The 18,074-nt window shown below is 34.8% G+C and overlaps 1 protein-coding gene across 1 annotated transcript in view; it reads left to right on the plus strand.

Annotated features, from left to right (window-relative positions):
• Positions 1-40: 40 nt before the first annotated feature.
• Positions 41-18,074, plus strand: part of BTBD8 (BTB domain containing 8) — a 37,209-nt gene continuing 19,175 nt past the window's right edge. Inside the window, exons 1-5 of the mRNA XM_085303557.1 lie at positions 41-643; positions 11,094-11,362; positions 12,279-12,396; positions 15,495-15,584; positions 17,816-17,896. Of these exons, the coding sequence (XP_085159683.1) occupies positions 606-643; positions 11,094-11,362; positions 12,279-12,396; positions 15,495-15,584; positions 17,816-17,896 (596 nt within the window). The 5' untranslated portion in view covers positions 41-605. The remainder of the gene's footprint in view (positions 644-11,093; positions 11,363-12,278; positions 12,397-15,494; positions 15,585-17,815; positions 17,897-18,074) is intronic.

Here is an 18,074-nt window from a genome sequence, read left to right on the forward strand (position 1 = left end):
TTTTTTTTTTTTTTTTCCTCTCCTAGTCTAACACCTATTTTAAAACTCTCCCCTTCAACGTGTTGCCTTCGCAGCCTTCACGTCTCCTGCAGTGTTTGCAGAGTACTTTGCAGAGTACTTTCCGGCAGCTTGTTTATTTACCTCTGCACTCCTCCCTTTGCAGACAGCATGCCCATATACTCATCACTGTAAGGTGGTTTCACGTGGTRTGTAAAGGCTTTGTAATAAAATGAGGAAAAAGCAGCAAAAATCCTAGCTATATCCTTAACATTGTCAGTAGGTATTAGCACTATTGCTAACAAGACTACATCATGAAAACAGCAAAGAGAAAACACTCTTGTCRTGTTTAAAAAAGAAAAAATACAGACTTGGAAAGGAAAGAGGACCGTTGACTGACTCATTCAGTGGGAAATCGCGTGGTCATCACTGGAGTTGTAATAATCCCTGCTGTAGGGCAGAGAGCAGAGCTTTCTGCCCAAAATSGGATCCCAGACCGAGGTGTGCCAAGCCATCAGTGCTGTGTGTGGGCTGCCAGCTTCCTGTGGGAGAGCAAGACAACTGGTGCAAGGCCAGAGTGCAGGATTTTCCCGTTGCCAGCTATTAGCATGTATCTGAAATCCCAGTTGCCCAATCTAGACTGCAGGTAAGTACATCAAAGATGTTGGCTGGAACCTCTGCTGGACCCTGCAGTCTTCCCTAACTCTGTGCCACTAATTTGTCTCTCAAAGAACTGAGCAGCATTTGCTTTCCTTTAACAAGGCTGTGATGGTGCCATCTGTATTTTATCTAACAGCACAGCTATTGGAGCAAGTAAGCAGTTTGGGACATGCACAGGAGCCCAATGGTAGCCACTGTGGGACTCCTGAGAGGGACTCTGGATGTGCTTGAAAATGTAGGCACTTTCAGACTCCAAACAGATGCGGGAAGGGAAARGCATTGCAGTTCTGAAGTTTAGTGCCTGAAATGCAACTTAGGCTGACCTGTTCCTTTTTACCTCATCCATTCTCTCCTGAAAGTTATAAATGAGGCAGCAGATGGCTAAAAATGTCTGTTCAGGGTAGTAAAACTAACAGGGAGGAATTGTTTTAGATGTAACTCTTTCATGGAAACGCTGCAGTTGAATATGCTGACAAATTAATGTCAAAGTCTCTAGTGGGAGCATCAACAAAATGAAAGTGGATGTAGCTTTTTTTTTTTTTTTTTTGACAGATGTTTTTGTTTCAGTCTTTCCAAAGAGCCGTTATTCTTAGTTCAATTTCATTAATTTGCTTCATATTCACATAAGTGGTGGTACAGAGTGCACTCTCTAGAGACATGATAATGCAAATTAAATATTTTCCTAATAATTTTAATTGAGTACTGTTGTTATTCTGTCATTTTCTTCATGGTAAGCACTTAATAAATCTACAGTTCATTGATACTTGCTTTTACTTTTGTCTGTATTTGCTGGAAGGCAAATAGTGATCTCTAGAATCCTGCAGGTTCTCCAAGGAGAAGTACAGCACTAGTCTTGAAAAACATTTTTAAATTTGGAACAGCTCATCTAAACATAAACATTCTATTTTTTCAATCTGTATAGCTTAGAGGCTTATAGTGAACCTCACTATACATTTTAAGCTATGAATGAAGTGCACTTTGCAGGTTGTTCTTAACTCAATCTTCAATGGTGTTTAATACTTAAGCTTTACAAACTTGTAACCTAGCACATCTTRTGAAAATGCCTGTCATAAAATGCAGAAGTTTGACCACCTTGAACTGCTTTGGACCAAGGCAAGGAAACAGCTTTCATTGGAAGGAGRCTAATTTCACTGTGGAACTGATGACTTTGCTAATATCAGTGGTTGCTGAATCTCAATGGTTTCTTATCACTAAAGTGCAAGTAAATTAGATCTTCACAAACCCCAAAGGATGCCTTGAACTACAGCCTGAAGCTGATTGGAAGCCACCCTAGTTCTTGAAGCACATGTGTCACCAGGATGAGCAAAGACCTGTASCTACTGTTGAGCTGCTGTCTTGGAGAGAAAGTTGTGGTCTTCTACAAAAGTTATAGCTTTTTTTGCTTATGAATATTATTTCTCCTGTAGAAAAGGAGAAACAATACTAGAATAGCATAGAAGAGTTCATCAAATCTGTAACAAAACTTTTTTTTTTTAAAATCTGTGTTTAATTCTTCTTTTTTTTTTCTTTTTCTAACCTCCCAAGTAAATATGCTCTTCCCCAAGGGATACTCCCTTTGGGCCTCTGTGTCTCAGTCAGGAGAAACAAGACAGAGGGTGCATGTCACTTGCATGCTGACGGCTGTGCAGCTCCTGTTCCTGAACTTCTAGGTATTTTTTAGCAGTACAGGAGACAGGATTAACTTCATGATGATCTTGCMCCATAACCTCCAAGTGAAATAAATGAGCAACTGAGTACTGGTTCATTTCCCTTCCTATACTTGCACTGTCTAAGGAGCTCTTTTTCACCAGGAAGAAGCTGTTGGTCACTACAGATAGTACAATGTCTATATTGTAGATATATTCACTCTAGGATTTTTGCCTGATGAAGCTAGATAAATGTTGAGTCTGCTTTCCTGTAGCTTTCTGTTGCTCTTAAACCCACTTGAAAGGAGTCACCAATTGCAGGCATGCCAATGTCAGATGATTGCTCAAGGGTTCTGCAGGCTGCCTCAAGAGAAGCAAGCAGCATAGCACTTCTAAAGGACAAATCTGTCATACATCATTAATATCTTGCCCTCTGAGAGAAAAATTGTTTTTTTTACCCTTTGTCCCATCAAATGTGAGAAAGTATACAAAGACATAGAAAATATGTATTTCAGTTGATTAGCTTTTGTGGTAAGGATGGAWTGTCAAAACTAAAGCATGTTAGGGGAATTTATTTCTTGATAATGCTAAGATGGAAAAAAGTAATAATGCTTCTTTTTAGATTTGGAACCTAGTTTTATTAATTCATACCACTTTACAGATGTATTGCTAGAGACAGTAACTAAACCAGAAAACAATTTCTAACATATCTGGAGAAAGAATAGGYGTTACGTGCTTCTGTGCGTGCATGCACACACACATACACACCATAGTCAAAGCATATCTATGTGAGATTAATTCTGCAGAAGAGTGTTAGGGATCACAAACTTTAGGGCAGGAGTATGTGTACTACATAGACATGCTCTTAAAATATTTGGTCTCAGCTCTGTAGCACTTTCTTTGTGTAAGCAGGTCTGTAGTTCTTACTGTTAATTTTTTTTCTCTAATCCGTTATATTTCTACTGTACTTTTAACTAAAATGCTGGCTGGTAGAGCTGTTTTTTGATTAAGCCAAAATAAAACTTTTTATAAATGAAGTGGTTAGAAAATACTTTTTTTTTTCCATTAAAGTATTCTAGTAATCTGTGCTTCAGAGTGCAGGCCTGAAACTTAGAACCCAGAYGTCATTAGGTGTCATTAATAGGTGTGCTGTCATCCTCATGAAGATCTGCCCAGACTTGGGTAGGATTAAAAAAGCAACATACTTGTCCTCAGTTGACAGACTTGTTAGAACTTTAACTGCAATATGTAAAGCTTGTCTGTGCTTAGAATACCCTGTGCCTGAACCATGTTTTTCCTGTAGTTGTAACCCTGATTTGATAAGTATTCTTATTTTTAAATATGTTACTATAAATGTTAACTTGCATGCTGGTGTAAGATGGAAAGGGGGGATATAATTAACTTAAATCTTTTTTCCATTGTACTACTAGAGAAGAAATCTCTTTACTAGTGTATATAATTCTATATTGTGTGCAATATGTCATTTTTCTCCTTTAATAAGCTTATGTTTATGCTAAGCTTTGTATGGCTTAATTACATTGAAGTGTTTCAGTACTGGCTCAATTATTTTAAAAAGAGGTTTCAGTCTGGAAAACATAACTTTAGAAATTAAAWTTTAGTTATTATTCTTACTGTCTCCTGATATGTATATTGAACRGATCTGATTTAAGGAAGGACAGAGAAGGACCTAATGACAGTCAGATGAAGTTAAAAAGCAATAAATATAGATCAAATACAAAGGAATACAATTGTCATTGTGACATTTACTGCCATGGGGGTTAATTTGTAGCATCAACGCTTGATTYGGAGTAGATTGGCCAAGACTTTGACCTTGCTATATTTATGCAGTTYTGTGTTGATTAGTACAGGGATGCCACATCTAGTGGCATCCCTGGCAAAAGTGCTAGCAAAAACATTTTTGAAGATAAACTGCTAGAGAGCATGACAGTRATTTCTTTCTGTACTCTACATACATCCTTCCTCTACAGAATAAATTTTAGATAGTAGCAACCACTATTAATGCAACAGATATCCTATAACATTGTTCCAGTTTCACCTGTCACTTAGTCACACCTATTGCAATCTCACACCTGCTTACATCTGTCAATCTTTCCTATGTGCAAGGAAAAAAAAGTAGCCAGAAGGAAGAGTATCTGTCAACACTACAGGATATTTGACTGGTATTACAGAAGATGACGRTTTAGCTCTATTTTTAGCTTGGCCTTCTCTTGCATGTGAGGTTTCATAAAGCAGTTGCACCAAATACAGCATGACTGTGTTTTTGAAAATGTATTTTTAAAAATTATCATCATTTATAATTCCATAGTGTTGGATTATAAAGTAGGGGAAATGGCAAATRCTTCCTTAAACAACTTCTGTATAAGATGATCCTAATCGTGAGCTGACTATTTTCATTGTCTCTATTAGGTAACAGCCATCTTGGAGACAAAAGTATGACTTCTGCGGATGTACGCTGAATTCTTTTATGCTTACACCTCAGCCATCTTACCCTTAAAATACAGGCTTCCACATTATAATTGCAGACCAGTCTATTTCAGAAAGAGAAGAGCATGCTTTCTCCTGTGTTCTTGAAATTCTGAGAGTTATACAATCTACTCTGGCATGACACATCCTCATATCATATTATGTGTTCATATCTGACGAAAAATGCAAATGAGATGATCCTATGCATAACATCTTTGAGTAACAGCTTAGAAAAAAAAAGTTGCCCATCCCAGAGCAAATGGAATTAATAAACAYGGCATTATAAATATGGGGAGTACAAGATGTGTGATTTGATGTTTTAAACTTTGTAAAACTATAAATRCTGGATTGTGGAAATTAAAATGCTCTATAAAAGCTTGTTTTCAGTGAACAGAGAATACTGAGAAACTTCCTAACAAATGAYTGTAAATCAAAGTGTGTATTTCCAAAGTGGAGGGACTAAGGAATATTCTCCTCTGGTTAGCCAAGCTGTTCTAACTTAATAGATTTGGCTCATATGACCATATCTTCTCTGACTTTTAGCACAGTGCCACATTAATTTTGTGGTGTTAAAAACATGAGCTAAGCTAGACACTAAGCATTATCAGACTTTACTGAGTGAGGAAGGTGGGAGAAAAGGAATAAGTAAGAGGCTACTTGAAGCTTGTAGTTTACATTTTATGCCATATCCTGTAAAGAAAAAGCTTCATGATGACTACTTTATTTTGATGAAAACAGGCTTCAAACACATGCCAAACAATCACAACTGACAATTTTATCTCTTTTCCACATACACAGAAACAAGGAGTTTTTCTTTTCTCTTCTTAGTTTTTTTATTATTATTATTGATTCATGTTTATATGTAATATCAATTTCACAAGGGAAGTTGAGAAGCTAAACTGTCAAGTAGCAGTATGCTCAGTATTTATATGATGTTAATTTCTTGCTTAGGAAGATACTGCATCTCAATGCCATGGATTTATGCCAAAAAAAAAAAAAAAGAAAAAAAAAAGCAGGAAGGAAATTAGATTTATAAGAAAAAGGCAGAAACCTTTCACTGGAACAGTGATTGCCTAAGGGCTGGATTCTTCTGCTGAAATGAATAGCTTTTATGAGGACTTTGAAAATGTAGCTGGCATCTGTGTGAGCTAGTGAAGTAGCTGATGTTGCATCTCATGAGAAGAAATTACTGAAATATTCCTCTCAAGAAATCAATTACATTAAAGTAACCRTCTTAGCTACAAAAATCAAACAGATGGCTCCTTTAGCAAATCGGAAGGGAAATGCAAGGATCTTAAGTGATTCTGCTCAGCTGGGGTTGCACAGGTAACATGCTCAATTTGTATTAGCAAAGACTCACTGCTAYAGGTGTGCAGCAAGTTCACCAAGGTTAAATAATGGTGCACAAAAGTATTTCCTGCAGCTGGGTTTGCTAAGAACTTCAGTCCTTACACAGAACCTGCCCACATTTAAACAGGGGGCAGGAATTCATAGACTTTCTAAACCTTCAGTGTTACTTATCAGCAAAAGTTAGTAATAGATCTCATTTTTATTTTTGGCATTTTATTGTGATAACACAGTTTTACCATTTATTTTAATACATGCACAGAAGGTACTTCAGTGCTGATCTAGTTATTACTTGAAGTTTTGATATGTGCTATATGAAGTCCCTACTGAAAAACAATCCACAATACTTGTACAACTTGTAATTAAAAAAAAGTAGGATTTACGTTTTATCTGTGTCCATTTATTCTGTTACTGGCCATGCTACCTGTTCTGGGGGTCTGTACTTGTCCCTTTATTCTAAAGTTGCAATAGTTCTTTCTTTCAGGACATACAAGCTGATGCACTGTCAAACAGCAGAACCTCCCTTTCTTACACATGGCAGGCTTTTTTCCTGGCAGCTTCATCCTATCTGTGTGTTTAAGTGTTTATGATGAAGAAACTTCTGAATTAGAAATTAGTTTGTGTTGCTGGCTGGATTTAAGAGGAAAAAACAAAAACAAACAAACAAAACCCTCTCTCCTGGCATCAAAGTCTTTGTTCAAGCCTGGTTTGTAATCTCTTTCCTAATGTTCTGTGTGAATCTGGGCATATCCACAACACACACACTCACACAGTGAGTATGTAAGAACTCAAAAGCATTTCTATAGTGCCACTGATGAATAGAGAGCTTGTATGGATTGCTGAAAGCCCTTAGCCGTGGTCGGAAAGGCATGTGTGCGTATAACTTCATTTAAGGTGAATGTGGGTGAGGAGAAAGAAGGCAGGTAACAGTTTCCTCCAGATGGATTCTCAGTGAGTAACTCAACTCTGAGAGCAAGTCAGCTCTTCTATAAGGAGGATTTAAAAGGTGGGTGCCTAATAGGTGGAGGTTTTTTAGAGCTGATTAACGCTTAAATCTAGTGTTCTTTCAGCCATGCTCACGATTGCTTTGAGACAATAGGACTGGCTGTCCTTACAGCTTTCAGTAATGTTTGGTGGCAATAATGTTAATTTCAGTGACTGTAGGTATTTTTGGAAATGATATCAAAGATATGTTCCTCATATATTTAAATATKGTATCTCATTAAATTAAAGTCTGCCTTTTCCCTCCCCCTTGCTGCTCTGTCCTTCCTGTGCTAGTGTTTTACAACATTTCTGTCTGGGATCTTTTCAATCTTGCCAACAGTGGATGTGGCCCACASTAAGAACAGATACCTTTTTATCTTAGATAACTAACAAAAGTGGGCCATAACTCAGAACTCTGTTTTAACTCAAATATTATCCTAGGATTTTTGTGATTATGGGTTTTCAAATTTTTTTTAGTGGGTATAAAACATACATAAGGCATAAACAAGCCTTATTTGTTTCTAATCAATATTTCTGACTCTTTGGTTGTTTTGAGAACAGAACTAGATGACTGTGCTTCTAATGAGACTGTGGTTTTCAAGAMCATGTAAATTCATGCATCTGCAATCGATAGAAATAGATGGGCCTTAAAGAGAGATCTTTATCTGAGAAACCTCCCATAGAATTTAGCCAAAGTGATGTGGAATGAGAGAAAGCTTAATTTCAAGATATTTTTCAAAAATGAAACTGAACGAAATGATTTAATGCACTAAAATAATCTAACATTGGCCATTTTGGGTTTTCTTCGCATTTTTGCAAGCTACCTGCAAAGTACCTGCTTTTCCTCAGACAGTGTTTGCATGTGCTGTTACACAAATGAAATAATACTAGTTATACTTTCTGAGAAGCTGACCACAGTGAGTATTATCTTCATTCTATTGATCTTCATCAGATAGGTATGYTGAAAGAATTGAAACACTGGTTTACGTGTTCCTAGTGGGAAGCTGCTTTCCTGTAAATACTTAATTCAGTTCAAAGCTGGTCAAGTTCAAAGATTTCTTTCTCTTAATAATGGCTCCTGATTTATAAAAGAAATGTACACCTTTATAGAAACATAACCTCTTAAACATACTAAACCAAGATGTCACAAAGAATGATGACTGCTCCAGGTGGTCTAGAACAGCAAAAGCTGTTCACAGCATAAGTCTGCATCAAGGGTCCTGGTTTCTTACAACTGTGTTTTAAAGAGATAGATTTACAGTATCGCGTAAACTATGCGTTTTGCTGCGTATGAAGTACTTCTGTAGCTTTTACTTAAACAGAAAAGCGTAATTTGATATTCTGTAGAAGATGGTCTAGAAAACTTCATTCTGCCTTTAAAAATGAGTCCCTAAAACAACAAATGTTGGCAAAGCAATGTTTTCTGTAATCATTTTAAAGAAACTGTAGAATCTTCCCTCCTGGAAAGAACAGTTAAAGGGATTTAACTGAAATAATGAACAYGTCTAAAAGACGTGCTAAAAACATTACTGGTGTCTGTGAAGTAGAATAATGTACATGCTCCATCAGACTTTAAAAGTACTGAATTACAGTCTGTGTGAAACAGGACTCTCATGTGATATACAGATACTTTGCTGAGCTTTTGAAAGTAATTGAGCCAGTACTGTTGGCAGGATTTTTAGTTAGCCCCATCCTGTGTCTCTTTAAAGGAAAAATATTTTGAGTGGAGTAACTTTTCAGATCTAAAAACAAATTACTGTGTTGTAGTTTAGCAGCATGTCATTTTGATTTATTTGCAGAACCCCATACACTTTCTAGTTTTGATAATGGTGCCACTTTTATTGCCTTAAGCCTAGTGACAACAGAATTGTGTTCCTGAGCTTCCTTATGTAGATAGTCTGAAAGATCCAGGATTCCCAGAAGACTGTTGTCTCATTGCCTAGATTACCACATTCCCTGTGAATGTTTTTTTAGTCACTGGCAATGAGAAAGCAGTAATGTTAAAATCATGATTTTTTGGCAAAAGTGTATTTAATTCTCCTTCCTTCTCCTCAAAGTACAAAGTCAATATGTACTGTCTTTACATGTTGAATATGCCACAGATCTCAAAACAAAGGAAAGGTAAATAAAATTCCAACACAAATTTAACCTAACTGCCTAAGAATGGCAGTTTACTTTTTAATAAACCCATACTAGGAACCTTCCTGCACTTTGTTTCACATTCAGTATATGTTACCAGTTTATTACTACTTTAACTGTAGCATTTGTTTGCATCTGCTAAAAATGCAAGGAGAATGTTGGAATGATTTTTTTTTTCTTGTCAAGTCGTGCCTGTAAGTGGCATTGTCCATGTTTCTAAAAAACATGGGTGTTTCTTGGAAGATCTAATGCAGTCAACAAACCTGAAGAGGCAGAAAACTAAACTTTATCTACATCATTGAAATTCTGAAAATTCTAGGTCATTTGGAGTTCTACTCTGACTTTTTGCTCCTGAGTCCTACTGCAACAGAACTGTAAAATACAGATGTTAAACACTGAGAAACATAGTCAAGTGGGAAATTGTCTGGAAGTCATAGTCTTATATTTTCTAAAGAATAGTTAGTTGTTTTTAAAGAATAGTTGTTACCTGTCTTTCTCTGATCTCTCATGATAATTTATGTGGGGTTGTAAAGCATTGTAAATTGGAAAAGCAATACAGGATTGGGCCAAGTTCACAAGGCAGAAGTTTTACAGGCACGTTTACGTACAACAGTCTCAGTAAAGAGAGTAGCAAGRACACCAGCTTTACTATTTCAACATGAAATTTCATTTCTCCTGTTTCCACATATTCCTGGCCCTTGCTTCCTAAATCTAGCAAAATATCAAAACTCCCATTTCCCTGAGCTTCCTCACAGCTTCTTGTAATTCATCTGTTGGTGAGGACCCTTACCCCATTACACAAAACAAATCTACATAACTCAATCCTTTAAATATAAGAGGTAAGAAGGAAGGTTGCTTCTTTGTATCTTTTCTCTGCCTATTTAGAGGACAATGTTCAAACAGCATATTCAAGTTACTGTGTCCCCATTCTTAACAATAAATCCTCTTTGCCAYAGAATAAGTGACTAAATGCAAATCTATATGTCTGCTAAATCCAGAGTAACTGTAGCTCTTCTGTTAAATTTTGTTAACTTCATCTGTCTGGTATGAAACCACTGATTAAACATATTATGCATTCACTTTTTAAGGCTCCATTAAGTGATTAAGTGCAGTATCTTTCTATAAATAAGAGATCTTTGCAGTTGCATACTGCAGGCTTTGTTAGCCTTTCCARATCTTGATCCAAAAATAAGCTGGTGAAACAGATGGGAAAGTGGGAAGCTGCAATTACTAAATGGAGAAAATGAAAGCTTTTGGGTGATCTTTACTGCAAATTTTCATGCTTCCAAGCGTTTAATATCCTTTGAAACTGAAATTTAAATTTCAAAATTTTCTTACARTTCTGTATTTGTAATTTTGATGTTAGAAGCTTTTCACACTTTGTTTTTGTAAATTTGATGATGATATTAAGGGACAATCAAATGCTTTTTCTTGGTCATATTAAGATTTATATATCAGCAAGCTGTCTTTAACAAAACAAAGAGTTTCATTCTGCTGTTGCCAATAGATAATTATAACAGGCAATGCAGAGCAGACAAAAATTTTATTAAATAAAAAAAAGTTAAGTGAGAGAGGGAAAATTTGTTCCTTGCAACCTGATAATAATTTGTTAGAATGTACCAGTGCTGCTTTTTGAACCATTACAAAACATTTGTTTGCTTTCACAGAGACACTGTTTAAAGAGTTTTAATTATTACTAAGCTGTCCTCACTGTACAGTCCAGCTGCTGTTTTCTGTTCATGAACCTTGTTAAACGAGATATGTTGTCATTTTGAGCTGGATTTTTTGTTTTGGTCAATTAAAAACTACAGGAGTAAACTTAGTGTCATTTTCTAGGCTTGTATATTCATCTGATATAAATCTTAAAGAAGCCGAAGAACTAGCTATGATGGAAAAAATATTGGGACCCAAATTAATACAAGAAAATGAGATTGCTGCTCTTCAGAACACTCAGATAACAAATGTAAATTGTCTTGGAGATGACAAAAGAACAACTATTAAGCAGAATTCTCTAAGTGGAGCTATGCTAAAAGAAGTCGCCTGTTCACCTTCTACTGAAGAAGAAATTCCAGGAGCCGATGCAGAAAGCAAAAAAGCTACAGCAGGTAGGTATGGAATTCTATTTGTTTTGATTTTAATAGTTATCCCAAAACTGTTATTGAAGGAAAAAAAAATGTGGGAAAAGGTTATAGCTATTGTTGTAACACAGCTAGTATGGTTATTCATTATTATGGTCCACTTCATTCTTTCACACCTTGAAAAATGAACTGCTATAGAAGTTTGGCTAGAATTGTTCCCAGACCAGTGGAAACCTGACAGCACGTCAGACATCGGGTGYGTGCACCTGCATTGTGTCCAGCCTTTATGCTGTCTGCAAACTTGAGTCCTGAGAGCATGAGACTTCCATAGTATATAATCTCTCAATTTCTTTCCTTTCCTAGCAAAATTTACTAGTTCCACTGTTTTTAATTTAGGGATTTTGGAATCTTTCAAATGTTAGTCTTCCCTACTACAGCTCTGAATGAAATAAGTAACATTAGCAATGTATAACTGCATCTACACCAGAGGTGTTGGCTGCTACACCTATCAGTAAGATATACAAAAAGGTAGGATCAAACCACATACTGTTTCAGGCAGAACTTGGTAACACTACATGACCCGAAATTTCTTCAGAGTCTACTTTTCTTGAACTGAGAGGTAGCAGTGTGATAGCATATCTGTAGAAAAATGAACTGGCTGCATAATCCTCTAAAAGAATACCTGTAGCACTCTTCCACCTATATCAAATGTGAAACACTGGTCAAATTTCCAGTATCTCAGTTCAAAATGACAAGTATAATGCATTTTCCCATTGCTGTGTCTGAAAAGCCTTTCAAGAAAAGTTCTAGCTTTAATATGCCATGTTATATTTTTTTATGATGCCAGAGTCKTCTTTAAAATATTTTAAATTATCTGTACCCTGACAATAGTCTAGCCTACACTAGAAGAACTCAAAATAACTCTTTCTCCTGCCACCTGCAGGTWATTCCAAGCTAGAAACTGCATCTGTACTAGGAGAAGACTTAATGATGCTCTACAGGAAGTGTTGTTGTCCAGATATTACTATTTGTGCAGAAGGCAAAGAGTTTCAAGCTCACAGGTACATACATTAAGTATTTAGCATAAAGTATTTCAATAGGCATCCTTTTAAAATAAAACACTGCTGGTGCTATCTATCTAGTAAATTATCGCTGATGTTCTTCAGGTGTGAACTATTTTTTCTAGTTTCATGTCAGAGGTGGACGTACTTTGCTACTAATGAAAATTATTTTGTTAGCTGCAATTATTCTGAAAACAAGTGAGTTTTAGTACTTTTAAGATTGTTGTGTACTCGTATGACACWAGTATAAACCTGTGTATAAACACTAGGTTTTCTTTGCTAACATTTTTTAAGAGATCTGTGCTCTTGGAAGAAAATGAAAAATTATATTTAAACTTATACACCTGTTATTTCTGAATAAAATTACCATACGTGTATAAAAATTCTGCGGCTGAAATATTTTTTCTGMTCTTTAGAATCTGTGCACACAAAATCTGATTTTGCTTTGATTACTCGAGTCAAGCAGATGTAAAAATTGTTCTTAGGTTTTAAGAGGGCAGCAGTGTTTTTAGATCTAAAGTTYCACACCACATGAAAATCATGACTTCTAGCTGAGAAAGGAGCAATATCCTTTTCTTTTTACTTGTATGTTTGATATTAGTCTGCTCTATTTTGAGATAGCAAATTGGAAAGGTTTTTTGTTCATATTGTGTATATTTATAAAATAGAGCTGATCAAAAACCCCATTATTTTCAATGTTTTCTCAACGCAAATTGGGGAGGGGTTATATTAATTACATTACATGTATCTTTACTGAAGATATTGGAACATAGTGATTATAATGGTGAGTCTTTTTTTTTTTTTTTTTTGGTCTTTGTTTTTAATAATAAGATTAGGATATATGGAGAATTTCCAAAGTGGAATGTAGTTAGATATAGCTCTTTTCCCTCTGATCTACTCTATAAGAGGGCATGTTCTCAGCTCCATATTTTTGAGAAAGAAATACTTCAATGCAAAAAGAAACTCCCTTAAAAATATTCAATCAGCAGAGATTCTTCAGTTTAAAGCACTTACTGCCTGGAGTAATRTATCTTGTCTAGTCAGAATAAAATACATGGCAGTAAATCATAGAGAAAACAAGGTTGTTCTGATGCAGCTGCAAGACATGATTGTTTCAGGACATCATGTGAACAGTAGGAATCAAGAAAGGAAAGTTAACTTCGGGTATAACTGTAGTGAAAGCACCTGTGTAATTGATTTATTTTGAGAGATTTTTTGGACATTCTCAAACTGGAAAYAGTAATACATGCATGTAAACAAAGACCACTTTTCTCAGTAGTCCTTAATTTTTTTCCATGAAGTCCTATAAACTTCTAATAGGTTTGTAAAGTGTAAGGAGGAGGGCTGCAAAGTTTATGTCTCACTAGTGCTTTGTTCTAGGCCCTAAAGAATTCTGCACTTAGCAACATAATTTGTTCAGTAAAAAACTTGGTGGTACAAATCATGACAACAGGAAAGTACAGATAAATTTACTTCAGGCTTCAAATGCACTTGGTATGTCCATGTATATTATAAATTATTATATCCATGTATTTTATAAATTATTATTTTATCACTGTTGTATGTTTAAGTAATACAYACTTATCAAAAGTATGAGTAGCCCCTCTTAATTTAAAATGAATTCTTGAAATATCCACTTCAACTATGCTTAGCCTTGTAGTTGACCTAAYCCTGTTCATTACTAAAACTTATTTAGAAGAGACTGATAGTACTGGAGATACTGTATTTTGTATCTTCATGATYCTGAATTAATGTATTTTGTAAGAACAAGAAAGTGTGTGTGTGTGTGTAAATTCAGAATTTCACATACTCAAAGTTGTGATGTAATATTAACTTAAGCATGGCCATATTTAATCAKATATGAAGCACTTTAACAAACTGAATCATTGGAGTAATATGTGAGAAGTTTCAAATTTGAAGTATTAAGAATYTTGAAGAAGAAAGAAGGGAATGCTATAAGAAATTCTAGAGTATATGATGAATGGAAAAGAGATGGTAAATAACATTCTTCTTACTACACAAAAATGAGAGTGCACTGAAATATTTTGGGAGCCAACGAATATCAAATATGTAAAAGAAAGTATTCTCATGCATGTTTTTTTTTAAGAACACTTCGATTTTTCTGCTACAGAAAATAAATAACGAAGTAGTTTTATAAATAATCAGAAGCTTAGTAAGTGTCAGAAAAGCTCATATGTATGAGCATATGATCTACAGCTACAGTAGGCCAGATAAAATGTATAAAGGCTGACACTATAAGTGGGGTAAATATGGAAGGTTAAAATCAAAAGCAGATTTAATTGACTATCCTCTTCCTTTTTGCCCTTGCATTTCTACTTTAAGAAAGGAAGTTTTGTTGCAAAGGTCATCTCTGAAGAATCTAACATTGGTAGAGATGAACTAGGTACACTCCTGGCCTAGGGTTTCTTTATTGTCTTTCATGGAAGAAGTAGTAAATCAGATAAGCCTCTTTATATCTTGTTATGCCTTTTGATTATAGAAATACAGGATAATAGTCTAAACAGAAGTAATTCATAGCTCTTCTCGAATAATGCTGGAAACACAGATCATGTGGCTGGATTATGTTAGCATCAAGGGTTTTTTTTTGACATTTAGCATGTGCTGGTTAGATGGGCAGCTGATCTGGAATGGCAGAGGTTTTATACTTACCTTTTCATTTTAATAAATAGACTTATTTTAATACAAATGGAATTTGAGACAGATTCAGGATATAATTATTTGGCTAAAATGGTGCTGTATAAAATGGTTATATACTGTTWTTTTGATTTTTTTTWAAAAAAAGGTAGAAGAAATAAATTCACAATTTAGTTTTATGTAAAAAGAGAATGCTTGTAGTGATAGATTTCTTCTGTGTGAACGTTAAAGTCATACTAGAAGTGAGCTTTAACTGAGAAATTTAGAGCACCAATTTTTTTCTTTAGCATGTTTTGAAATTCCAAACCTACTGAAAGAAAAGGCATGCAGTATCCGATGACACCTTAATGCATAAAGRGAAAAGATTTAAGTCAATGTTATCAAAGAGTTTCATAATAAATATTTGTATCTAGTGGAATAATGTTTACTTTTTCCTCTCTTAGGGCCATTCTATGTGCCAGATCTAGTTACTTTGCTGCTATGCTGAGTGGAAGTTGGGCTGAAAGCTCCCAAGAGCACATCACTCTTCAAGGGTAAGTGTCGTCTTTGCAAGTCATGCAGGCAAAGGTAGGCAATTTAAAATCACTGCAAATATGCAGCAACTGTGCTGCATATAGAGCACTGGAGATTAATGTGCCTTGACATTTTTTTCTGTGATATATTTCCTGAATAGCATTTTGACCTCAGCACAAAAACACTGTTTGAAATGTATGTGTTAATATTGTCAGATGTACAAGAAAGAAGATTTTTTGACAAAAAAAGGTACTATCCTTTTTTGTGGAACATGTTTTAGTATTCACAGCCTATTTTGCCTTTCTCTCTTATTTGCCCCCTGTCACACACACCATGAAAAGTACCATAAATGATTGGATAGAATAATTTATTCTCACAGCTAGTTGTAAAATAAAAGTATCGTATTTATGATAAAAAGACAAGCAATTAGATTTCATAAATAGTGTTAAATAATAGTATTTCAGCATCATACACTAAGAAACACTTTTGACGAGCATGCTTGTTTCTAATGGCTTTTTGTGCATGTGCTGAAATATAACTGAGCTGTCAGTGTAGGATGAATATTTACGACTTTGTGGATAAATTGAGGAACAATTTAGTTCTTTTCAGTATCACAAAAATCAATCAAAATATTTCAAGTTTTCTCTAAAAGCAAACTAATACTTCTGCGTATTTGCTTTTTTAGTTTGTGTGGTGTTGGCTGATTCAGCTTTCTTCAGGAAGAACTATATCTCTTACAGTGCTGCAAAATATACTTGCTTAGTTTTAATATAGAATTGCTTGGCCAAGTGGTTTGTTCTTGTATTTTCATCATTTTAATCTTCTGTCTGTGAAATAATATTCACAGGTGCAGAATCATGAAGGGTTTTTTGTTGATTCATTTATTTTTTTAATGCTGGTAAAAACAATACACTTTAAATGTAATTGATTGCTTATCTTTATGCTRTATGTAGTGAATGTTTTAGAGGCTGCTAGTCAACAGTTACTCTGGTATTTACATTTCTCTCTCTGAAAYAGATTTTCATATTTGTTATTTTCTATCAAAGAAATTTTAGTGTTTTTTTTCTGTAAAGGCTTTCTCCTGAGAAAAGGCCTTCTCTGCTATAAGAGTGTACTCTCATGCCAATGTCATATAATTTTCAGTATTAAAAATCATCTGTATTTATTATACCTTTTGTATTGCATTTTTCTGCTTTGTGCAGATTTTCATGCTGTCTTTTTAAACACTTATAAATAAAGTACATATGGCTTACTCTGAAATAATGAAAATTTTGCATAAGATAACAGCTGTCAAGACAGCAGGGAAACTCCTCCTTGCTGATTTTATGGCTTTCCTGTGTGCTAATATATTGAGAGACAACTGTGTTGATTTTGCTGCTTAGCATGTGGCAACTGTTTTTTTTTTTTCTTTTGTTTTTAGTCATCGATGTCTGTTGCTTAAACATGGCTAATGTTTTGAAGTCTTAGCTCCATTTCCATGACTAGCTTACACTGAAGTACACTGCATCTTTAGGTTGTGAAAATTGCACACTGAGATGTCCATACATAAGTACTATAATGTAGTGTTAGGAAGACTGTGTCCACCATTTAAAAATACATATTCTAGGACTTTTCTCATTATGGGGCTGGAACAATGCAAGGATGTGAATGGCAACTCTGTGAAGTGCTTTCAGGTTTCTTCTCCTTATTTCTTCTGAATATAGCCATAAAGACTTTTTCTAAATATTTTGAGATGCAGCTTTTCTCCTTAGCACTGTAATAAAACTATTTAATGTATTTTATTAAATATATTCATAAAACCAAGAATTAAAAATAACAGAATGATTTTGAAACAATCAGTTACGTAACAATTAAGTCATTACTAGTAAAGGGCCTCAAGAAGATTAAAAAAAAATCTTTTCTGCATGTTATTGGAATAAATAATCTAGAGTTCAGGTAATTTTATCACAGATCTTACTAGTATATGGTACTATTCTGCTTATGACTAATCACAAAGATTTAAAGTATTATAAAGTTTCACCAAGACTGCTGAGTAGGCAACAAAACCCACAATGCTATCCCTTAGATAATTTTACATTGCAGTAATCTTGGAGACAGGAAATATTTTATTGGGTTGTTTACCTTCCATTCACAGAATGGCTGTATGATATATTAGTCTTTTGACCAACTACTTCAGTTAAAAAAAGTGGTAGTTTTTATTCTGGATATGCCTTTATTTGTAGTGATATTTTTCTTTCTTTTTTTTTTGCAGCATAAACCATGTAGAAATGAGTGTCATCTTGCATTTTATATATGGAGGTATTCTGGACTTTCCAGACAAAGTTGATGTTGGGTATATGTCAAGTTTTAATTATTTTGAAATGCACTTTATACCTGTTCTGTATTTTCTCAGTTAAGAGTCAAAAGCAAACTTATTCATCTAGTATAAATACAAAGACGTCAGATGTGGTGATCATTATAGCTAAGCATACTTGAGGAAATTCTAAAAATAAAGCTGTTCAAGAAATCTT

The sequence above is a fragment of the Rhea americana genome, unplaced genomic scaffold, assembly GCF_003343005.1.
Source record: "Rhea americana isolate MKP2758 unplaced genomic scaffold, rheAme1 scaffold_2, whole genome shotgun sequence".
NCBI classification, from domain to species: Eukaryota; Metazoa; Chordata; class Aves; order Rheiformes; family Rheidae; genus Rhea; species Rhea americana.